The sequence below is a fragment of the Pseudochaenichthys georgianus genome, chromosome 5 (assembly GCF_902827115.2).
Source record: "Pseudochaenichthys georgianus chromosome 5, fPseGeo1.2, whole genome shotgun sequence".
Classification (NCBI taxonomy): domain Eukaryota; kingdom Metazoa; phylum Chordata; class Actinopteri; order Perciformes; family Channichthyidae; genus Pseudochaenichthys; species Pseudochaenichthys georgianus.
The window spans coordinates 3554369-3578882 of NC_047507.1; the positions used below are offsets into that span (position 1 = coordinate 3554369).

The 24514-nt window shown below is 45.5% G+C and overlaps 2 protein-coding genes across 2 annotated transcripts; one reads left to right on the top strand and one right to left on the bottom strand.

Moving 5' to 3' along the window:
- Positions 1 to 1541: 1541 nt before the first annotated feature.
- On the bottom strand, positions 1542 to 7488 carry ap5b1 (adaptor related protein complex 5 subunit beta 1). The gene is made up of 4 exons (XM_034083874.1): positions 7233 to 7488; positions 5401 to 5835; positions 4192 to 4530; positions 1542 to 3572 (listed from the first exon to the last, which is right to left on the bottom strand). The coding sequence occupies exons 1-4, from the start codon at positions 7368 to 7370 to the stop codon at positions 1692 to 1694; spliced, it is 2793 nt and encodes a 930-aa protein (XP_033939765.1). The 5' UTR covers positions 7371 to 7488; the 3' UTR covers positions 1542 to 1691.
- Positions 7489 to 8060: 572 nt separating this feature from the next.
- rpn2 (ribophorin II) lies at positions 8061 to 24514 on the top strand. The gene is made up of 17 exons (XM_034083267.1): positions 8061 to 8147; positions 9125 to 9318; positions 10081 to 10176; positions 10886 to 11061; positions 11151 to 11226; positions 11920 to 12054; positions 13379 to 13555; positions 13786 to 13904; positions 15465 to 15570; positions 15808 to 15899; positions 15984 to 16098; positions 17109 to 17303; positions 17390 to 17476; positions 18266 to 18361; positions 20667 to 20742; positions 22367 to 22496; positions 23926 to 24514. The coding sequence occupies exons 1-17, from the start codon at positions 8135 to 8137 to the stop codon at positions 23939 to 23941; spliced, it is 1899 nt and encodes a 632-aa protein (XP_033939158.1). The 5' UTR covers positions 8061 to 8134; the 3' UTR covers positions 23942 to 24514.

Here is a 24514-nt window from a genome sequence, read left to right on the forward strand (position 1 = left end):
CTGATGTTCAGGTGTATATCAGTATGTAGTGTCTCTACTTTAAAGAGTCCTCTCCTGCTGATGTTCAGGTGTATATCAGTATGTAGTGTCTCTACTTTAAAGAGTCCTCTCCTGCTGATGTTCAGGTGTATATCAGTATGTAGTGTCTCTACTTTAAAGAGTCCTCTCCTGCTGATGTTCAGGTGTATATCAGTAGTGTCTCTACTTTAAAGAGTCCTCTCCTGCTGATGTTCAGGTGTATATCAGTATGCAATGTCTCTACTGACATGTCTCCATGCTTAAATGTTCAAAAAGCTCTTTATTCTTCTCATACTGCCTGTGCAGCAGCATCTCTTTTCACCCTCTGTCTGAAACCAGAGCCCAGTCTGCTCTGATTGGTTAGCTGGCCGGCTCTGTTGTGGTTGGTCAACCGCTTAGAGATGTCCCGCCCCTTAGCCTATCACGTACAATGTGTTGGCGCGCTAGCCAATCGGAACGGTATTGTGACTCAGGCCCAATCCCAAACCACTCCCTCCACCCTACCCCTCCGTGATGGAGTGAACTCCGTCTGTAGCCACACTCGCAGCTCAACGAGGCTCCTCCTGTCAGATGGAGGGAGTACATACAGCAGCCAGCTTTGGGACGGCCTCCCCTCTCCGGCACAAACAGGAAGTGCCGTAACTGTTTGTGACAACGGTTTCAAATCAGCATCTCTTTGACAACAAGTGTAAATATAAAACTCCAAACATCTTTCATTGTGTTACTTTTTTGTAAAGCTCTTTTAGTTTTAAACCTGATGTTTATAAGCTTCTTAGTTTTTGCAACAATCTGTAAATATACACAACTTTATAATAAAATGCACACATTTACCTTTTTCTAGACTAAGCACAGGTTTGATCCTAAGTTAAAAACATATGAGGTTATCATGAGGTTGTTAACATCGCAGTTTATCAGTGGATGTTTGCGGGAACTACTTAACAGCTTGTTTCCGATGCAGACTCGCTGTTTGAGGGCTTGATAGCCCACTCCCCCTCCACACCGCTCCACACTCGTTGGTTTGGAACAGCCCTCATTATGGCGGGCCCTCCGCGTGAACGCGCAAACGGAGGGGTAGGGTGTAGGGGGCGGTTTGGGAATGGGCCATAGTTATGTCATTATGTTCCGGATGAACGGTAGATAATGTAATCAACTATTAGATAGACATTAGCCGCTTCCTAATTTTATATTACATTAAAGCAGGTTATCTTAGTTTTTCGCTGACAAAACAAGACATATACATCGCCTTGGACTTTAAGAAACTCTGATGATAATTATTTACTATTTGGTCCAAACGTTTTATTAATCGCAAGAGGAATAAGATTCAAACACAGGATATAAATGACAAACATTATACTGCAGGTTCTTACAATAATGCCTGCTTTATTGTGGATGGCGTTCTTTCATCGAGGGACTCTGAGCGACCCATCAAGACAAGTATCTATTCTGTGTTGTTTATAGACTGCAACCACTCAGTTGTTAAGTAAATAAAACACACATTTTCTTTATTTCAGATCAAGACAATAAAAGTGCAATCATTTTTATTTTAAATCATCTGTCTACAGCAATGTTATTACAAAGCACAATTGGAGTTATTAAAGCGCTGACAAAAATGTGATGATTTGGTTAAAAATCAGCTTATTTAAAAAATGATATAAAATCAAGCTAGTAAGCAGTCAGACGTGCGTGTCTTCTTGTGAGGACGTGAGAGTCAGCAGATAAGAGTTGATGTGCGGCAGCAGCTGCCAGTTATCTGTGGCCACGTTAAAGTGCACGGTTTCCTCCGAGCGGATCCTCATCAGCAGGTGAGACTGCGGCGGGAGGAAGAAGAGCACTTTGATCTCCTCTTCATCCGACTGATCTGATACGAGGTAGGGGAGGAAGTGTTTCTCCACCAGGGTCTTCAGAGCCTCCTCCTGCAGCTGGCAGCAGAACAGACTGGTAGCACCTCCTGTTGGCTCCTCGCGGCTCATCTCATCCCACAAGCCATCGAACAAGCTCAATCTGCCGCCTCGTCCCCAGGTTTCGGGGGCGGGAAGAGGCAGGAAGGTCTGCTGGAAAGCTACATGGACGTCCGGTAGATCTGTGAGCCAGGAAAGGCCGTCCTGGGTGGTGAAGATGGCGCTGGCGTGGAGGGAGGTTGGTTGGGGTCGTCTGGGTTTCAGCCTAAGCTTTACGCTGGGCGGCGGCCTCTCTCTGAACACACACGGGACGCTGACGTCTCCCAGCGGCTCGTAGTGGTCGTCCGTGAGGCTGAAGTGGAGACGGATACTGAAGAGCTGATCGAAGCATGAGTCGGCACTTCCGCTGTGAGTCAGCTGGTAGTTGAGAGGGATTTCTGAGGCGAAGCCAGGGACGTCAAACTGGGCTCTGTACTGTTCAAGCGCTACGGACGCTTCCTCGGGGTTATCCTCATTTTGGTTTAGTCCACTTCCTGTTTCAGTTTGTGGCTCCTCCAGCAGCTTTAGGATAATTGTCTTCGCCCGGTGGACCGTCAGCAGGCTGGTCAACCCTTCGCTTTCCGCCACGATGCAGGAAAACGTTCGTTTCTTGGCCTGGCCGCCGCCCTCGCCGTATCCCTGCGACAAAACCCCGGCCAGCTTGTCCTTTGACAGCGTGGTCAGCAGGGTGTAGTAGAGGCGGGCGTGGTCCCGGATGTCCGTGTCTCCGTAGCGACAGGCGAGATGCTGCAGGACGTCGGCCAGCGGGATGAGTAGCGCGTCGAGGCCCGGGTGGACCAGGAGGCGGCGGCAAACCCCGAGGAGGAAGTTCCCGAGGCGCCAGTCGCCTTTCACGCACAGAGACGAGGAAGTGATGATGTGGGACAGGAAGTTGACGGTGCTTTGCTGCTTGATTTCTCCTTCCTCCGCCACTCTTGCTAACATCTTGAGGTGCCAGCTCAAGTCTTTTGGGGTGAGTTCGGCGTCAGTGATGGCTCCTTGAAGGGCCTTCAGAAACTCCGTCGCCCAGTTGGACTCGGACAGCTGCTCCTGGACTTGGTCGGCTAAATTGATGAAGTGCGGCGCCAGGTGGGTGTGACGAAGGTAGAGCGAACACAGTTCTTCCATCAGGCTGTGGGAGAAGCGCTCCACGGGGAAGAAGTAGGAGAGGAAGAGGAAGGCGGCTCTGAAGAAGGTGACCACGATCTCCCGGCTGCCTCCATTATCCACGATTCGCAGCAGCGAGGTCAGGTGATCGTAGAGGTAACCCAACCCCCTCCCCTCTTCTTCCTCTTCATCCTCTTCCTCCAGGTAGACCAGACACAGCAGGTGGAGGCGGGCTAACAAGGTGGCGCTGTCGTTGAATACGGTGGGCACTAGGACCGAGGCGAGCCGCGGGGTCAGCAGCACGGGGAGGGCGTCGTCGCCGCACCCGATTGGCCGGTTCTCGGGGAAGCTCAGGATGCAGTCAATGTAGAAGAGCTTCTCGGGGGGGCTCAGCAGCGGGTGCTGGGAGAGGACCACCAGCCGCTGGAGCAGGAAGGCTTCGTCTTCGGCGCTGAACAGACTGTCTGTGAACGCACTCTTCATCAGCAGGGTGGAGTGGAAGAGGCACACCTGAGCGGAGAGACATCAGTTATTATCGTGCCAACGCAAAAAGCTGGTTTTTATTTGATGAAAACTAAAATAGTTTAAAGGGGCCCTATTGCGCTCATATCAGGTTCATATTTGTATTTTGATCCTCTACTCTGACATGTCTCCATGCTTTAATGTTCTCTTTCCTCATACTGCCTGTGCTGCAGCACCTCTTTTCACCCTCTGTCTGAAACCAGAGCCAAGTCTGCTCTGATTGGTTAGCTTAGTGTTTTTCAAAGTGGGGGCCCCGACCCCCCGGGGGGCCGCCAGGGGGCACCAGGGGGGTCACTCAAAGTTTGAGGGAAAAGGGATTTATTTTTTTTTTTTTGTGTTTGAGCGCTTGCCAATAGAAGCCCGAGTGTTACGTAGAGATGTCACTATGTTCTGGAAGTAAACAAAGGAATCCAATGGAGGTGTTTGAGGCGAGCGTGTAGGAGAGAAACTCCCAATGGAGGGAAATGCACAAAAAGCAAATAGAACACCCTACTGGAAAAGGATAACCAAAAGAAGCAGAATAGAGCCTCTTTAAAGACCTAAACTCAACAAATGCTTGAATACAGAAACAAGAATCAGAGAGAAAAAGAAAAAATTCTACACCAACCTCACTGGTGCCCAGCAGTCTCAGCAGCTGAGCTCTGAACACGGCGGGAGAGACACCGGGAACCATGGCGACCACCTCGGTCAGCCGGTGCAGCAGAGCGGCCTGACTGAGAGGCGTAAGGAGGTACGACTCCTCCAGGAGGGAAGACAGCACCGCCCGCAGCTCCTTACAGTCGGGCCCCGTCTGCAGGGTCGGCACCGAGCCCATGGGCCCCCGGATGAGAGAAGACAGAACTGCCGAGTCATCTTTACCGTTCATTAGATCCAGCTCCGCCTCCCATGTGTTTCCTCCCAGAAGAGCTTTGAGATGCTCGGCTCCGGCTCCGGTTTCCTGGGTCAACTGACAGAAAAGCACACACATCCTTTACTCAAGTAGAAGTACAGATACTCGTGTTTAAAAATACTCTGGTGAAAGTAGAAGTACTGACTAAACTTCTTTACTCAAGTAAAAGTAAAGGCTTTAAAATGTCCTTCAGTAAAAAGTACCCATAACTAGCAGCTGTTTTAAAGAGTACCTGACCTCCCTTTATATTAATAGAACAATAATGTCATTGTTAGCTAATGAATGTTTTCATGCTGAACAACGGCAACATGACAACGTTTCCATTGGTCCCTCTTCTTTAGAGAAGACCAGGAAGTGATGGATACACGGATCGTGTTCCAACCAATAGGCACGCAGTGACTCTAAAGAATAATGATCACGCCACCAAACACACATTCAGACTAAAGGAACCAGCTGTTTGGAAAATGTGAGAAGTAGAAAGTACAGGTATTTGAGTTCAACATGTAAGAAGTAGAAAGTACAGGTATTTGAGTTCAACATGTAAGAAGTAGAAAGTACAGGTATTTGAGTTCAACATGTAAGAAGTAGAAAGTACAGGTATTTGAGTTCAACATGTAAGAAGTAGAAAGTACAGGTATTTGAGTTCAACATGTGAGAAGTAGAAAGTACAGGTATTTGAGTTCAACATGTAAGAAGTAGAAAGTACAGGTATTTGTGTTCAACATGTAATAAGTAGAAATTACAGGTATTTGAGTTCAACATGTGAGAAGTAGAAAGTACAGGTATTTGTGTTCAACATGTAAGAAGTAGAAAGTACAGGTATTTGTGTTCAACATGTAAGAAGTAAAAGTAGTGGAGTAAAGTACTGATACCAGAAATGTGTACTTAAGTACAGTAACAAAGTATTTCTACTCCACTGCTTCCCACCTGATAAACGGCGTTCCTTAACACCAGGGTGTGGAGCCCCGCGTAGGCCTGGTGGAGCCGGGACGTTTCTCGCTGCCGGAGCCCACCTAAGAGCTCCAGTCGCTGGGAGAGGAGACCCGGAGAACAGGCCTCCATCTCCCGGAGACAATCACAAGCTGTGGCCCGCAGAGCAACGTCTCCGTGGAGGTCATTGGAGTCCTGGGATATCTGGAGGAGCAGGTCCAGGAAGTCTTGGGACGCTCGGGAGCGGTTGTTTACGCAGGAAGTGCAGACCAGGACGGAGGTGAGGGCCAGGAGGAGGTGGCAGCGAAACTGGACCGACTTGGGAGGACACTGGTTGAAGATGGACATGAGCTCCAGGGCCGTCTCCTCACCCAGCAAGTCCGAGAGACACAGCAGAGACGGGGACTCGCAGAGCGGGGACAACAGGAGGACCTGAGGGGAGGGGGTTCAGAGATTAAAAGGCGTTATCGTCATATGTACAGTAGATACAGTAGTTATGGCAAAGAAAAGACCCAAGCTCCTCCAAAAATGCAACGCAATACTAACCCTAACCTAACCCCTAACACATTAAAGAAATAACGGTACTTGTGGGTGATCTGTCGCCACTTTTTAAGAGCGGGTAGCTGGCTAACCCTAACCCTCCTCCACATGAACTTTTTAATTTCTCAAAATAACAAACATTAAGTGTTAGTGGATCGCCAGAGCTGTATTAGAGTAACATCTACACATGCTTGTTGTAGTTGTAAGAAACCAAACAATGGTGTAGCTCAGTGCTTCTCAAAGTGTGGTCCGCGGACCACTGGTGGTCCGTGAGCGCCCCCTAGTGGTCCGTGAGTATATAGGTGACATTTCACATTTGAAATAAATAAATAAATTTAAGTTTTCCGCGCTCTCGCGCAAATATCTCCGCAATGTAACGAGCTTAAGTTTAACTTTCAATTGCATCATATAGCCCAGCGCAACACCTTCATCACACATGTTGCCACTTCTTTGTACCAGTTTCAGGAGATTTGTAATCTGTTCTAGAAAAACGATGTGTCTTTGGATATTTGTGGAGTTAGGTGGTCCGCGAGTGTTTTTTTATTGGTTAAGTGTCCTTGGTATGAAAAAGTTTGAGAAACAATGGTGTAGCTGTATTAAAGTCTGAGTGCAAACAGTCCTGAGTAAATCTGATTTTGTCAGAAATTGGGAGAAATGCGGGAGAAATATGACCCCGGGAGGAAATGAAATCGGGAGTCTCCCGCGAAAATCGGGAAGGTTGGCAAGTATGGACCTAACACACTTAGCTAGTGTATCTACCTCTGGAACTAGCCACACTAGTTACAAATATGTTAATTCTTCACTGTCGGGGGGTCACTCATTACTGGATCAGTGAGCTGCATGAGACGATACTGACAGGCTCTCCAGGAGAGAGAGAGAGAGAGAGAGAGAGAGAGAGAGAGAGAGAGAGAGAGAGAGAGAGAGAGAGGAAAAGAAGAGCGCTTTCGCTCATTTCTCCCTGATAATCCAATGTAAACTTGAATAATGTACTTCATTTGAATGTAATAATTATGTTGTTTGTGGAAACTGTTACCTTGGTTGCTGATTGGCTAATGGTTACACAAATAGTTATGACATCATAAAGTGGCCTAAATCTGATCAGCTCATTTTCAGACAGGTTTTTATAGAAATGGATCAAAAAGAGAGAGAATCTTTGTTCCTGAAGCTTTCAGAGTCTCTTTCCACAGAGGGGACACATGTTGATGTATAAAAGACGTGAAAAGTGGATTTTGCATAATAGGTGACCTTTAACATGTCACCCGTTACCGTCTATCACACTGTTTGTTTACCTTGAGGCTGTAAGTGGCTCTGTCATCCCGGAGCTCCCGGAGCAGCTCAGCGAGGAAACCCTCCGCTGTTGTACCGGAGAGGAACCGGGACGGGCTGCGGGAGAAAGAGAGGATCCTCTGGGTCCAGATGTCAGACATGGCGCTCAGATGCAACACCTCGGAGATGTTTCTAAACTAGTCATTGCATTACAAACTCTCTAATGAACCACTAAAATCTCATGACTGACATCCAGAGGGGAGAGGTTCCGTGTTGTGTCATGTGACATTTAACATAGTGTGACGGCAGCGCCCACTGCTGCTTGGAGTGTGCAGCGCAAAAGCGATACATAATAAACTAGTAAATAGATAATAGCGAATAAAATAGTAAATGAATAATGTGAAATAAAAAAGGAAATAAATAATAAAAAGGTTAAAAAATGAAAAAAGTATTCACAAAGTAAATACGAGTAAATAAAATAGCAATTAATTAATAAATTAAAAATGAAAATAATTATAATAAGAACATTAAAAAATAAAATAATAAAATAATAATAATAATATTATACAGATTATACAATCATAAAAACTAATCTTGAAAACAAAGATTTACTAAAACTAAAAGAATAAAGTGATAAATATAAATCACTATGCTCTTTTACTAATATTGTAATCCAACTAGTAATTCCAATCAACCTGATTACATATGTTTCATGTAACTAAGTGAACACAATTGAATGATAATACCATTATATATTAAATAAAAAAACGCCAGACAGGCTACACTTATTCGACGTGTACTTAGCTCGACTTTTATTTTGAAACGTTAAATGCACAACCGGATGTTCTACCGTTAGTGACAGCTCATTCCGAGACACCGGAAATAGTCGTCGGTTTTGGTGACGCTGCATTAGAGACTGCAAGACATGGACCGGTCTAGTAAGTGAAATAATGCATATATTCTGAATGTAATGTTAAATACGTGTGTTTTTCGAGACTATATACGTTTTATGTGCTGTATTTTAATTGCTGGTGTAAGAATTGGTGTGTAAATCACACACGTATTGCATGCTTCCTTATGACGAGAGCTAGCTAGTTAGCCTAGCTTAACCTGCAAGGAAGAAGCGAGCTTTATCACAATGAATGAATGAGTAAAAATCATCACAAGAGATAACATATATACAGTTATTCATTATTAAGATGTTATTAGCCTTTGTTTTAATTATAGCGATTAAAACCCCTTTCGACCAGCCTGCAGGTTAATGTGTTTCCAGAGGTGTAATGTAACTAAGTATTTACTCAAGTACTGTGCTTAAGGACACGTTTGAGGTACTTGTACTTTACTTGAGTACTTCTATTGTATGCTACTTTGTATTTCTACTTCACTACAATTCAGAGGTTAATCATGTACTTTTACTCCACTACATGTAATACCTTTAGTTACTTACTTGAGTAACATTTTGAATGCCGGACTTTTACTGTAACAGAGTATTCATACACTTTGTTACTTCTACTTTTACTCAAGTACAATATCTTCGTACTTCTCCCGCATCTGGTATGGAAGTACATTTACTCAAGTACTGTGTTTTAAGGGATACTTGATTGTACCTAATTGTTTCCATCTTATGCTACTTTACAGTTCCAGTCCACTACTAGTTACTTTCACATTGTGACACACAATACTTTAAAAATAGGATTATTTGGTAAATATTAAACCATCCAACATTATATTTAAGTAACTAAAACTAACACTTTAAGTACATTTTCTTAATCGTAACGTATTGGTTTTACTTGAGTACCATTCTTGATGCAGTACTTTCATATGAGTATTTCTACAGTGTACTATTCCTACTTTTACTTAACTAATACATCTGTCTATTCTCACACCTCTGCCTGCTTCCTCCGTGTGTCTGCAGGGCTGTTCGGTTTGTTCTCCCTCCTGAGTGTGGCTCTTTCTGGATCCCAGGCGCTCACCCCGGCTCACTACCTCTCCCTGTCCGATGTGGCCCGCCTTCAGAAGCTCCTGAGCCAACAGTTCACCGACCTGGACTCCGCGTACTACTCTGTTGTTGGTCTGAGCAAGCTCGGAGCATCCGTCCCTGATCATGAGGTAAGAATCCCCCATTAGAGGTCACCTATTACATCAACATGTGTCCCCTCTTCTTCATGTCTCTTCTCCATCCACATGTGTCCCCTCTTCTTCATGTCTCTTATACATCAACATGTGTCTCCTCTTCTTCATGTCTCTTCTACATCAACATGTGTCCCCTCTTCTTCATGTCTCTTCTACATCAACATGTGTCCCCTCTTCTTCATGTCTCTTCTACATCAGCATGTGTCCCCTCTTCTTCATGTCTCTTCTCCATCCACATGTGTCCCCTCTTCTTCATGTCTCTTATACATCAACATGTCTCCTCTTCTTCATGTCTCTTCTACATCAACATGTGTCCCCTCTTCTTCATGTCTCTTCTACATCAACATGTGTCCCCTCGGTGGAAAGAGACTCTGAAAGTTTCAGGAACAAAGATTCTCTCTCTTTTTGATCCATTTCTATAAAAACCTGTCTGAAAATGAGCTGATCAGATATTGGCCACTTCATGATGTCATAACGATGTGTTGTCTTGTGTAACCATTAGCCAATCAGCAACAAGGTACCCCCCCCCCTTATCACCTGCATCTCCTCTAGAGCTCCATTGAGTTCTTTGTAACCAGATGTCTCTCTATCTGAGACCTGTAATATATTGATGAGAAACGGTATAATGGGAGACCTTTAAGACACAACGATAGCAACGAGTCATTTTTTCTGATACCGTATTAAATATCCAACTGTGATGCTCCTTGATGTTTTGACTCACGGTGCTCGTGTTTGCAGGGAGTCTGCCAGTTCATCAAGTCCCAGCTGGACCCCACTAGTGTCGACTCGCTCTTCTTTGCCGCTGAGTCCAGTCAAGCCATTTCCGGATGTGAGGTAGGCCTGCCTCTGAACTCTCTCTGCTCTACTCTACGTGCATGTGTGGAAGGGCTGGACAATATGTTGCATACAAAGGATAAAAGCCTTGTCCCCAATGTGTGTCCTCATAGTGTCGGATGTTCAAGCAATTCTTTACATAAGAAAATTGCGAATTGAATAGTTATTTACGAGATAATTGGGAATTTTACTTTTACTTCCGTTTGTATACGTATCTTTATTTGATTTACTTTATTTGTATTGCACATTATTACTTTAATTGTGTATTAATGGCTTTATTTGAGATTATTTGTATCTTATTTGTGCTAATGCTTACTTCTTTAGTTTATATACCTATCAGGGTTTCCGCTAGGATTTTTTCTCGCTGGTCATATGTCCGAACAGAATTTATTTTACCGGACAAATTTGAAACTTACCGGTCATGTTTCAATAATAATAATTGTGTAGCAGAGTTTCCGTTAGCAGGTAATTACCGGATATGTCGGCGCATCGGACATTTTGACCGGCAGGTTTTGAATTTACCGGTTTTTATTCTATTTTACCAGCTAAAAACCGGTAATTACCAGCTAACGGAAACCCTGATACCTATCTGTATTTTATATTATTCTACATTTTCATGTCGCTTTCTTTATATAGATATTTGTACTCGAAGTCATGAAACCCGATTTCCCGCGGGATAAACACACGTGTCTGGCTCTGCCTCCCTTAGATCCCCGTGTCCAATGAGACGCGGGACATCCTGCTGGCGGCCGTCAGTGAGGACTCCTCCATGGCTCAGATCCACAGAGCGGTGAGCGCCCTCAGCTCTCTGGGCCTTCCTCTGACCTCACAGGAAGTAGTGGGAGCTCTGACCGGCCGCATCAACAAGGAGGACAACGTCATGGCGTAAGTCGAGAGCATCAGCGTTCTGTGTCGTCCTTACGGTGCTTAGAGGCAAGTCTCTTTAACAGCTACCGTACCTTCTCTCCGGACAGAATCACTTCGGCTCTGCTGACGGCGGCCCGTCTGTCCAAGGACGCAGAGCTCGGAGGAATCCTGGAGGAAATCGAGGTGGGTTTGTTTTTATCAGTTCAATTCAAATAGCTTTATTAGCATGACCGTAATGACATACAGTATGGACACACCTCTGTGCTGTGGCAACATCTACCGTACTTTTCGGACTATAAAGCGCACCTGCATATCAGCCGCTGCAGCTAAACTGTCTGTCTGTCTTGCTCTCGTTCTGTCTCTCGGTTCCACTTTTACTTTGGCGCGCTACCTGTCTCGCTCTATTCCGGCCTCCAGCTTTTCCCGCTGGAGCCCGCCGCTTAGAGGTGGCGGGCGCGGACCGGTCATAGAGCCCATAGCGTTAAAGGTGGTTAATTTTACCTGTAAAATCCATAGATGTAGGAGGTTCCCTAGTGGCCGTTAGCTGTACAAACAAAATGGAGGAAAAAGTCGCGGCTTATAGTCCGAAAAGTACGGTATACATAAACATTCATAAACCATTTGAACAAAAGCAAAAATGTTTTCCTTCCATTAAAACAATATCCTTTTTGAACATGAACTATAACATTCATTTAGAAGTAGGGAAAACACAGAACAATAGAAAAAGTCAAGGTGAGTTAGTTATTATTGTGCATTTTATGTTGTCGTCCCGTCTGTGTGTCCTGACTTAGCGAAAGACACGATGGACTCTAAATGATGCACACAGATTAATTGCTTTGAATAAATGAAACCTATTATTTCCTGTTGTCCTCCCAGGATCTGACCGCTCGCTTGGATGATCTCGGAGGCATCTACCTGCAGTTCGAAGAGGGACTCGAGGCGACCGCCATGTTTGTGGCCGCTGCTTATTCCCTCTCTGATCACGTGGACATGGAGCCTCCGCTGAAGGAGGTACGGTCCGCTCCGTGGAGGCGTGTTCTGTGGGCAACAGAACATCCCATACACAATTAAGATGGACGATATTCGGTTATTTTAAGACCAGAAATGCCCCTGGTGTAGTGATCATTAAATACAAGTACACCCTTTCAAAGAGTTATTCACTTTTGAATCTTAAGAATATACAAACAATATAAAAAGACTATTTATTAATGAAGTTAAACCGAACAACCTTTGGTTCAGGAGTATTCCTTCAATCCAGTTTCTCCGTCGTTAACATTATCCAAAGTGACTTAAGTGCGGTGGTATTTATTTAAAGGTCACATGTCATGGCCGTTTCCACTGATCATAATTCCATGGTTGAGGTCGACTAGAATAGATTTAAATCAATTTTCCAAACTCGCATTGGTTTCTCAAACAGCATCTCTGTAAACTACGTGTATTCACTGAATTTCACTCTGCCTTTAACGGCTCGTTGTAGCTCCGATAGCTTCAGCCCCCCCTCCCTGTGAGCACAGTGTGCTCTGATTGGTCGAGACGTTGTGAATCACGCTGAGCTCCGTGGAGGTGTGGTTTCCTTGTTTAGCGATACACAGCCAAACTCACCCTGAGCACACACAAAGTCACAGCCGAAGTAAAAACAATAAGTGTGGCTTGATGTTGAGTAAGAAAAAGGCTGATGAACGCTGTGAGAATGGGTCTGCGGAGAGAATGTCGCCGCGATCCCAACTCTCTGTTATCAGCAGCAGCCAGGGAGGAGAGATCAGCAGAGCTGCATGCACTGAGTGTGTGAGGAAGTCCGTGGATTGGTCAATTTGGACCAATCAGCGGGGGCTTAACGTAACGGCTTCACGGATTGGTCCATTTGGTTCCGGGGACGTGACGTTTCTCCAACGAGGCGTTTTGGGGAGGTATTTTCTGTGTTAGAGTTTTACTCGCTACAGGGTGTACTTCGAGGGTTTTGACTCGCAGACCGTTTACATGCAGAAAAACCTTCATAACACAAGGGGACGGGTGATAACCGGAAAAGCATGACATGGGACCTTTTAAAGAAAGTGAAAAGTACAAATAGATTAGTTTCAAGTTGGATATCCACTTTTAGTTTTGCCTTTTTTGAAACAGTCAAAATACTGGCTTGTTCATTTTTAACAAGCTCTTCCCTCTCAGTCTTCCTAAACCCCAAACCCCCTGTTCCCCCGAGCTCAGCGGTGATTTGAGAGCATACACATGGTCGCGGTCATGTCCGCACATCGCACCAACAGTAGTATAGATATCGTCACAGGCGTATCTCTGCGATGGCTTCTCTCTGACCCTAACGCACGATGTGTTCCCCCCTCAGGACCAGGTGATCCAGCTGGTGAACTCCATCTTCGGTAAGAAGTCCTGGGACTCTCTCTCCGAGGCGTTCAGCGTGGCCAGCGCCGCCGCCGCTCTCTCCAACAACCGCTTCCACGTGCCGGTCATCGTCAGCGCTCGGGGCCCGGCCACCGTGTCCCACAGCCAGCCCACCCTGCAGGTACGCATGTGGGAACTAAACCCTGACTGACAGCCAATTACATGTAAGGTTAAAGCCACGCCTCCAATGTGAGCTCCCTGTTGAACGGAGTACTGCTGTTTCAGACGCTTTCTTCTCCTCCAACGCTTGATCGTTTCAGGGTAACGTCGAGCTTCACTCTGCTAACAATACCCGTGTGGTTTGTATTCATTTGAATGCGCTCACAGTGACGCTGTTCCTCTGATTCTCAGCTCCTCGTCACGGACATCATGTCTCAGCCTCTGACCGCCGCCAACGTGCTGGTGGAGTCTGCGCACGCTGTGGCCTCCAAGAGCATCATCCTCAGCCAGACTGCTTTCACACTCAACAAGTACGTATCACGATGAGGGTTAGCTTTGTTACATATGATGCCTGGTTCCTCTCTACGTGAACATGATGCAAGCTTTTTATAACCCAATACAATTAATAACATCACACAACGCACATTTTCAATTAAAGCATATTTCAGGGATCCACATTTAATCAAAATGTTATAGAAATCGCAGTAGAGGCGAAGTCCCGCCCATCTACTTCGCCCCATGGGACCTTATATCTGAAACATTATGTATTGGAGTCAATGGGGAGAGACACATTATCTTTCGATCCCGTTTGAATTGTTCCATGAATTACACACATGATGTTTGTCAATTTAAAAAATAATTTCCATGTAAAAAAAGCCACCGTTTGTCGTAAAACTGTTGAAATATAAGACTATGAAAAATATGCAACTAGAAAGACTACAAATCCCAGAGTCCCGGTCCCGCAGGCTGGCTCTCACGGAACTGACTAACTCCCCTTGTGTGTGCACAGCTCTCAACGTGGCCAGACTTGGAGTGATTTTCACCTCTTTGAATACTTTCCGCCTCGTTCTGAAAGAAAGAAGTGAAATGTTTCAACGTGACGGCCGTCTTGGTGTTGGTGCGAGATGGGAGATGTAGTTCATTGAGCGGTTTCACACAAAAAAAAGTGTTACTTCACAGTTTTACGACGCATTTTAATTTGTTTAACGTGAAAATGATCTTTTAAATTGACAAACATCATGTTTGTAATTCGTGGCACAATTCAAACGGGATCGAAAGGTAATCTTTCTCTCTCCATTGACTTCAATACATGATTTTTCCGAAATGAGGTCCCATGGAGCTCCCCCCGGAAAGGGAGGGACTTCACCTCTCAATGGGACTAGTTCTAAAGCAGTATTCTCAAACTGTTCATACCAAGGACACTTAACCAATAAACAAAACACTTGCGGACCACCGAACTCCACAAATATCCAAAATCACATCATTTTTCTAGAACAGATTACAAATCGCCTGAAAATTGTACAAACAAGTGGCAACATGTGTGATGAAGGTGTTGCCCTGGGCTATATCATACAATCGAAAGTGAAACTTAAGCTCGCTCCATTGCGGAGATATTCCCGCGAGAGTGCGGAAAACTTAAATGTATTTATTTATTTCAAATGGGAAATGTTACCAATATACTCACGGACCACTAGGGGGCGCTCACACTTTGAGAAGCACTGTTCTAAAGACATGATATTTGTTAAAGGGTAAATATGTGTTAAAATATCATTATGAATGAAGTAGAGATATCTGGGTCTACAAATAATTCTCTGCAGACGTATAAGAAGCTATTGTGTTGGATACAGATCCTCTTAAAGACATCAAACCTTAATCATCAAGGATAGTAATAATTATGAATTAAAACGAATCAATCCATACAATATCGTGAATAGTATCACAATTACATTATATTTGCTCCTAACATTTGCGGCCCTATCTTATGTGTATTACATTTATTTTATAATGAAGACTTTGAAGGCATTTCTTCAGAAGTACTGCATTGTTTTTGGTAGAAAGTTCACTTATTTATTTTTCTTTCCTATTTTCAGCGGCGTCTTTGAACTGAACTTCATGTCCGCCCAGCCAGCCAGTGGCTATTACCAGTTCACTGTCGCAGTGACCGGGGACAGCCGGCTTGTGGCCAATCATGTTGAGGTGAGGGGGCGGTCTGAATGAAGGACATGATATTTGAACACTGAAGTAGAAATGGACCAGCCCGTTTCAATGCATGTAGTCATACCTTTTCCGAGTGTCTTTTGGAGGAAGGGATGCCATTACAATGGGGTGCTTTAGCGAGTCAGAGGCTGCCGGCCCTCGTTGGTGGGCAATGGGAATATGAATGTCTGAGTATTGGGTTTGAATTGCTGTGTCTCTGACTCTGTCCACCTGCAGCTCAAAGTGAAGGTGTCCACCGAGGTGTCCGTCACCAGCATGGACCTCTCTGTGGTGGATAAGGACCAGAGCATCGGCACGAAGACCGTCAGGTGCGGGAACGTGTTTTGATAAGTGAAGCCTCTCTGAGCGTTAGCAGCAACAGAATACTAAATGCTTTTCTTCTTTGAACTCAGGGTGGACTATCCTTCCAAAGCCAAGGTCTCCTTCACCGCAGACAGCCACCAGAACTTTGCCATGGCCTTCCAGCTGGTGGACGTGAACACTGGAGTGGAGCTGACCCCCCACCAGGTATCATTGTCATGTGTACCCGGCTACAGTGTAGACATATCAATGAAAGTCTTAGGTCACAGGATCTGACATGAACACATCGTATATCTCACCTATCGTACCCGTCCTACCGCTTATTCCATCTTATTGATGTGCCGCTCAATCACCTGAGTTTCCCTACGGTGGATCGGTAAAGATGTTTCTTGGGCTGCGTTTCACTTCGGATTCCTTGCGTCCTTCACTTGCGTCGTTTCCTTGCGACTAGTCCCTCCCACCAGGGAAGCGTGGAGAGATGCGAGGAAACCACGAGAAGCAGGGAAATGAGTTTTAAGAGCAATGGGACGTCCTTTCCTCCGGAGCGTCACGACGTCAGTTACTGATGACGCCGCACAGCTGATCGTCTGACAGCAGCCAGATCAGTGCCTGCGCTGCATCGTCCAATCAGTGAGCGATACACAGTAAGGGGGCGGGGCTAGTGTCTGAGGAGTTCACCGGAGGATGGTCTGGTGGTTCCTCGATTATCGATCCTCGGTCCTCGGTCCTCCGGCAGAAATAAGGCCACTGGGACGCTGCTCAAGATGGCGCAGACAAATCAGCTTCCGGTGAGCCCGAGCCCGAGGAGCGAGGAAATGAGAAGTGAAACGCACCTTAGCCACGAAGCCTGAAAAACGTAGTCTTACTCAATTACAGACAAGTAATATAATAAACACTTTATATAAAAGTGCATGTCTCAGAACATTAATCGGATACTAACGGCATATAAATACTTAGATTAGGTACTTCTCCATATCTCCATCTACCGTCATATTGATAGATGGAGTATTGTTGTCCTCTGATCTATTATTCAGAACTTGTGTATGTTGATTGCACCTGATGCCGGCACAAAATGGTCGCACTCAAAAACGTGTTTCTATTAAGTTCGTTGTGTTTTATTTGAGCAAATAATTTCCATGTGTGATGCATTTGAACACGACTCTTTGCTTTTGCCTACCCCAGACTCTCGTACCCACTTCCTTTCGTCTCGTTCACAGACTTTTGTCCGCCTGCAAAACCAGAAGACGGGTCAGGAGGTCGTGTTCGTGGCCGAGCCCGACAGCAAGAAACTGTACAAGTTCGAGTTGGACATGGCAGAGCGCAAATCTGAGTTCGACTCCATGTCCGGAACCTACTCCCTCCACCTCATCGTCGGGGACGCGACCCTGGAGAACCCCATCCTGTGGAACGTGGTGAGCGTCCGTCAGACTGCGGCGTGGTAGTGAGGATTATCTGCTGAAGGTCATATTGATTCTAAAGTTGTTCTCCGTCTCTCAAGGCTGACGTTGTTCTGAAGTTTCTGGACGAGGAAGCTCCGGTGGCCGCTCAGCCCAAAACGCTCTATGTGCCCAAACCGGAGATCCAGGTACCTCTTCAGGGCTGCTTCTCAGATCAGCTCCACTGCCTGAGGGGGATCGAGCAGCATGCTCAACAGCCTCTAAAGTCTCTTCCTGTCTCCTCTTCCTGTCTCTTCCTGTCTCCTCCTGTCTCCTCCTGTCTCCTCCTGTCTCTTCCTGTTTCCTCCTGTCTCCTCCTGTCTCCACCTGTCTCCTCCTGTCTCCACCTGTCTCCACCTGTCTCCTCTTGTCTCCTCCTGTCTCCTCCCGTCTCCACCTGTCTCCTCCTGTCTCTTCCTGTCTCTTCCTGTCTCCTCCTGTCTCCTCCTGTCTCCTCCTGTCTCCACCTGTCTCCACCTGTCTCATCTTGTCTCTTCCTGTCTCCTCCTGTCTCCTCCTGTCTCCTCCTGTCTCCTCCTGTCTCCTCCTGTCTCCTCCTGTCTCCACCTGTCTCCACCTGTCTCATCTTGTCTCTTCCTGTCTCCTCCTGTCTCCTCCTGTCTCCTCCTGTTTCCTCCTGTCTCCTCCTGTCTCCACCTGTCTCCACCTGTCTCCTCCTGTCTCCTCCCGTCTCCACCCGTCTCCTCTTGTTTCCTCCTGTCTCCTCCTGTCTCTTCCTGTCTCCTCCGGTCTCCTCTTGTTTCCTCTTGTCTCTTCTTGTCTCCTCTTGTCTCCTCCCGTCTCCTCCCGTCTCCTCCTGTTTCCTCTTGTCTCCTCCTGTCTCCTCTTGTTTCCTCTTGTCTCTTCTTCTTTCCTCTTGTCTCCTCTTGTCTCCTCCCGTCTCCTCCTGTCTCATCTTGTCTCCTCTCCTCCTGCAGCATATGTTCAGAGAACCAGAGAAGAAGCCTCCCACGATGGTGTCCAACGCCTTCACGGCTCTCATCCTGTCTCCCCTCCTGCTGCTGCTGCTCCTGGTAATACTCAAATGTTTTCAAGTCATTACATTGAAGCAAGACGTTATGGGGACGTGTGGAATGGGCCCCTAACAGCTATCCAGAGCTTAAGCATAAGCACTGTTACTACTGTAGTGTACTACTTCCGAGATATAGGACTAACACCCGTAGAATGTGGAGAGTTGCTGCTATACGCAACAACGACCCTAAAGCACCTACGCTGAGCAAATATCCTAAAACTAATCTAACCGGAACTAGATGGTCCTAAGATATTACATTGTTCAGTCACACATTAGTTATGAGCAGTGTTGTGCTAGTTACTGAAAACCAGTAACTAGTTACCATTACTAGTTACTTCATTTCAAAAGTAACTCAGTTACTTTACTGATTACTTACACCAGAAAGTAATGCGTTACTGTGAAAAGTAACGTTTTAGTTACTTTAAAAAGGGCTCCCATTATATTAATGCTCCAGTTGATCAACTTGACATGCACTATATGCAATCTGGATAGCATCGATATTAGCTGGCTTTACATTTTTGTATATTCTTTCTCCAGGTAGTTGGAAAAAGTTTTCCGTCCCATATGCTGTGTGCCGCCCGAACATGCTATCATGCTAACTAGCTCCCTGAAAGCGGGTGACTCCACTGTAGCAATAGCCTGCATGTGTTCTACAACATACCGTGCAATGGCTTTATCGACTTGTCCCTGGCTAGCAGTCCCTCGGTTAAAATCCAGCCGCTGTTGCTTAGGTGCAGGTGGAGGTGGAGTGGCGTCGGCTGAGTCTCTGTGGTGTTAGCTACTAGCTTCGTCCCAGCATGTTGTCTCTGCAGATGTTTTAAGAGATTTGAATGACTGGTTTGGGCAGTAGATAGGCTCTTTGACCCGCCAGGACACAACTTACATTTAACTAAAACGTTATTTTCTTTGTGCTCGACAAAAGTGAAATAGTGAGAATATCTCCAGGTGGAGAAACTCGACTTGAGCTCCGCCGCCGCCATGATAGTCTTGTTAGTAAACAACACAAACACGCCCACAGCCCGTCTCCGCATGTGACACAGGAAGTATCTAAGTACATTTACTCACGTACTGTTCTCATCTCTGTTCACCTGGCTGTTGACTATATAAAAAAACTAACGGAGTAACGCACCATGTAGTAACGGTAACCGAGTTACTGAATTTAAAAAGTAATGTGTTAGAGTCCGAGTTACTGCCAAAGATAACGGTGTTACAGTAACGCGTTGGTCCCAACACTGCTAATGAGACAAAGCGAAAGTAATAATAGTCCAAGTTAAATGTATTTCAGAGTAAAGTAAGACTTATTCAGCCCCACATGTATTCAAGCTTTGTCGTTCAAGTTGAAATAATGTCTTTCCTGTAGAGCAGCGCGTGGACGTCCTCGTGTCCTTTTAACGCCTCCCTGTGCCCTCCCTAGCCGACCTCCTTTATTACTCAGAAGTACGTGTTGCTATTGTTGCACACTTTCCACAGAAACAGCTCTTCACTCGAAGCCTTCATAAACGCTGAAAGCGGCTGCTTGAACATGAAGCCGCTTTGAAACCACAAAAGCTGTGGTTCATCTCTCTGAGTAACCGTGACGCAGCGCATTGTGTGCTGCGCCGCAAACAAACATTCAGCCTCTTTGTTCGCAGCGGATACAATATCATTGTTTTCATTTATTTTATTTCTCTCTCTCTCTGTCTCTCTTGCTCTCTATCTCTCTCTCGCTCTCTCTCTCTCTGTCTCTCTCTGTCTCTGTCTCTCTCGCTCTCTGTCTCTCTCGCTCTGTCTCTGTCTCTCTTGCTCTCTCTCTCTCTCTCTGTCTCTGTCTCTCTCTGTCTCTGTCTCTGTGTCTCTCTCTCTGCCTCTGTCTCTCTCTCTGCCTCTGTCTCTCTCTCTCTCGCTCTCTCTCTCTCTGTCTCTCTCTGTCTCTGTCTGTCTCTCTCTCTCTGTCTCTCTCTGTCTCTCTCTCGCTCTCTCTCTCTCTGTCTCTCTCTGTCTCTCTCTGTCTCTGTCTGTCTCTCGCTCTCTGTCTCTCTCGCTCTCTCTCTGTCTCTGTCTCGCTCGCTCTCTGTCTCTCTCGCTCGCTCTCTGTCTCTCTCGCTCTGTCTCTCTCTCTCTATCTCTCTCTCTGTCTCTCGCTCTCTCGCTCTCTCTCTGTCTCGCTCTCTGTCTCTCTCTCTCTCTCTCTCTCTCTCTGTGTCTCTCTCTCTGTGTCTGTCTCCATATCTCTGTCTCCCTCTCTCTCTGTCCCTCTCTCTCTGTCACTGTCCCTCTCTCTCTCTCTCTCTCTCTCTCTCTCTCTCTCTGTCTCTCTCTCTCTGTAGTGGTTTAAACTCGGAGCCAACGTCTCCAACTTCAGCTGCACCCCCAGCACCGTCATGTTCCACGTGGGACACGCAGGTGAGTGCGAAATGTTCCTCACACATTCGCTTAGCAGCCTCTTCATCCTCTATTCATCGGCTGTTGTTCAGGGTGATGGGCGAGTTGCCCTGATGACCGAGGGTGACATTGCGCATCAACATAATGAATTACACGCATGCGTTATTCATACGATTCCACAAGCGCTCGACCCAGAACACCGAGTCACTTTGTCACAGCGCCGGGTCAATCCACAGTTCCAGAAAAAACCCTTTTGGCAACAAATGTGTCCGTCAGGTGCTTTTAATCCATTGTAGGAGAAGGGGTGACGTCAGTAACAGTGCCGTGTGCAAAGCTCAGACAGTGTAGCATGCATATCAGTACATACAAAGAAGTGTGGTGTTCCTTTGAAGTGTTGTTGTCCTCATCGCTGCACACGGATCTGATGTGTTACAATGTAGGGTGGTGCAGTGATGCGTAGCTTAGCAAGGGATCCTTTAACAACAAGCATCGGGGAACGGGAGACTCTCGTGAACCACAGCCCGTAGTTCAGACGGGTAACTAACCATGTTGACTGATGGAACAGAAAGTGGTTGAATGCTAACTTATATCCGGGTGTTAGGACTCATTACGGCACCACTGGTTGTAGCAGAAGCTGTGTTCAGTCACATGCTTCAACATGTATTGCTGAAGTCTGTTTAGGTCGCATTTAGTTTGCATCTACGCCTTAGGTTAAACGAGAATTCAGTGATTTGACTCCCTGTGCTTCGGCTCTGGTTTGAACCAATAGAAATCTCCCATTCAACCGGCGGTCGGTGTTACGTGCTTCCCTCCTCGAGGGCGGGTCGGAAACACACTTAGTCGTTTACCTGATTAATTATACCGGACTTAAGAGTACATATGAAGAAGTATTTCAACTTCTGATTGGGGCTGCTCAATTAATCGCAATTACGATTTTGGCTTGCAACGATTACGAAAACAACGTAATCAAAATAAAACGATTATTTATTTTGTATTGGTTTTTCAGTTGAATTATATATATTTTTTTTATACTTATGTTTTTATTGAGTTTTCACAACAATAATAACAGAACAACAAAACATAATACACACAAATCAGTTGTAAAATAAAACACAATACATACTAGTTGTCTGAAGACCTTCAATATTCACACATACCGTACAAGATTGAATTAGTCATTCACTTACTCCTTGGTGTCAACCATGTAAATATTCCACTTTTCCCATTTCCTATTGAACGCGTTCTCTTGGATTCTCAAAACATATGTCAACTTTTCCATGACAGAAATATCTAGTTGAATTATATTTAAAGTTCAGGGTAATAACTGTTAAAAACATACTCTTCAGATGTATTTTTTCAATGAATGGATGTTTTCAAAGTAAATGGATATCGTTTGTAATAATCGTGATATCAATTATTGACCCAAATAATGGAGATTATGATTTTTGCCATAATCGAGCAGCCCTACTTCTGATATAACAAACCATTTTTAGATATAACATTGATTTCACTGCAATGCTGGCCCTCTTTATATTCTTAAATCTCAATGTGTGTTAATTTGCTTTGTATCTAAATGTCATGTTTCAAAAGGTAGCACGGCGTTAGAGCTCGTGTGCGGATGCTAACGTCCCCTCTGTGTTTCCAGCCATCATGGGCCTGATGTACTTGTACTGGACTCACCTCAACATGTTCCAGACTCTGAAGTACCTGGCCATTATCGGCACCCTTACCTTCCTGGCCGGGAACCGCATGCTGGCACAGAAAGCAGTGAAAAGGTACGTCTCCTGATGGGAGGGGGGGGGGGGCTCGGCACAAAATGGTCGCCCAGAGGGTCCTTATTACCCCGAGAGAAAGATCCGAGTTTCTCAGGGGTGTCTCCGGCTCGTTCTTAGCCTCAAACTCTGGTAAAAGTGCGCTCAGCCCCTCAGCCAGTCCCCAGGCGCTGAAGCCAGGAGCAAGAGCTGCCAGAGTGAGGCTCTAAAGTGGGCAATTTCCCCCCCATCAATATGCAGAGCGCTCGAGGGCCGCGGGGAGCCGTTTGCCCTTCTCAAGACGCACTCTGTAATTGTTCTCCTTTACTTCTCGCCCTTAAGACGGACCCTTTTGAATCAATCTGACGATGATGACTCCTTCTGTCCCGCTCGCCTCTGTCTCCTCTGCAGCTGTGACTCTTTTTAACCCCCTCTCTCCACACCTCTGTACTCCCTTTCTTCAGGATTGCCGCCGAGCAAAGTAGTAGGTTGGCAAAGTATAGGAGCCTCCGATAAACCCCCCCCCCCCCCCCCCCCCCGGCCCAATTTGTAACTAAAGAGTCGGCCGTGCTTCAAAGCCGAAGTAAGGGCATCCTCCAGAAACCTGCATCTCCATCCTGGCTGCAGCGTGCATGGCTGAGCTGCTCCATCATTTAACCCCGAGTGTCCACGTGTCCTTGAAGCCCCCCCCCCCCCGTCTGGTTTGCCTCTCACCCATCCCACCTCGATCATGGCCGCTTGGTGACCCCTCCATTGTGGACTAACACTCATGGTTCTGGTTGTGCCGTTTACATCGAGTGACATGTTTTGTGTGTGTTGGATCTCAAGACGTGTTTCCTGCCATTACACATTGTTTGATGTGCATTTGAACGCATGACACAGCCTGCGTGTGAACTGTTAAGATCAGCTGTTAAAGGGATATTTCACACTCAAAAGGACGGTTTCACGACAATGTATCACACGTAGAATTCCTCCAGAAGCGTGTGAAATAAATGGAAATTAATTGATAGACACAACAAAACTTTATTAGAACAACTGTTTACAAACGCTTACACAACTCATGCAGCATAAACCAAGTCTCAAGTATCTACTTATTTCACACACGGATGCATTTTCACTAAAAACCCTTTGACTCACAAGGATGGGGAGACTTTGCAAGAGCGAAATGATATGCTTGTGTTCAGGAAGTATTTAGCATACTGCAAGATAAAGTACAGATTGTAATCTGACTACATAGTTTGTGTACTTACGATTGGATGTATTTGTGCTTTTATCAAACACTGCCGCACCCTAATTGACTTGGATTCGTTCATTTGAAATTCTTTGTTCCCCTCTTGGGGAACACAAACCGAATGATCAGTTTGTGGGTGAAATACTCCTTTTGATAATGTCTCAAAGGATTTCATCCATCTTGATTTTATTAATGAGTTATTACTCTCTCTTTCTTCCACAGACTCGAAAACAAATAAAGGGCAAGAAAATTAAAAGAAGACACCGACGAAGCATTTTTTTTCGCTTTCCATGGAGTAAATTCAACGATGCATCAAATCAGACTTTAAAAACGTCCCGACCAACAGTTCAACATGTCCTCCGTGTTGCCAAGAGGAAGAAATCCCACGAGGACAAAGGTCCTTACTGCAAAGCTACTGATCACTGCACTTCCTGTGAGATTCGTTTTTCTGATGCCGTGTTTTCTGAGTCAGCTGTTTTTTTTATTTGTGGTTCATTGATGGGTTTATTTGTCTTTTTTTTTTTTTTGTACATTCCTCTGTTTTCACACGCCGCCCGTTTCACCTCGCCACAGCCGTGTCGACTTGTTTCCTCTGATTAAAAAAAAAAAAAAAAAAGAATCAAACATTGGCAGTAGCACTGATATGTTGACTAACGATGAATGTGTTTGCCGGTTTGCTGCGTCAGACGTGTCCCCTTATTTGATACGGCGTTTGTGGCCGGAAGAAAAAAAAAATGTTGATAATGAAATGTGGGCAATTTGAAAAAGTGATGTTTTTGTAATGAAGAGGAAATAAAGAATTAGAGGTGAA

What these genes read in the sequence shown, in the direction of transcription:
- ap5b1 (XM_034083874.1), bottom strand. Translation starts at nt 7,370, where the DNA reads ATGTCTGACATCTGGACCCAGAGGATCCTCTCTTTCTCCCGCAGCCCG. An exon ending in GAGCCACTTACAGCCTCAAG is followed by an intron (nt 5,836 to 7,232) that starts GTAAACAAACAG and finishes CCCTCCCCTCAG; the next exon opens with GTCCTCCTGTTGTCCCCGCT. An exon ending in GACTGCTGGGCACCAGTGAG is followed by an intron (nt 3,573 to 4,191) that starts GTTGGTGTAGAA and finishes CTCTCCGCTCAG; the next exon opens with GTGTGCCTCTTCCACTCCAC.
- rpn2 (XM_034083267.1), top strand. An exon ending in AAGGAGGACAACGTCATGGC is followed by an intron (nt 11,062 to 11,150) that starts GTAAGTCGAGAG and finishes CTCTCCGGACAG; the next exon opens with AATCACTTCGGCTCTGCTGA. An exon ending in TGGAGCTGACCCCCCACCAG is followed by an intron (nt 16,099 to 17,108) that starts GTATCATTGTCA and finishes TCTCGTTCACAG; the next exon opens with ACTTTTGTCCGCCTGCAAAA.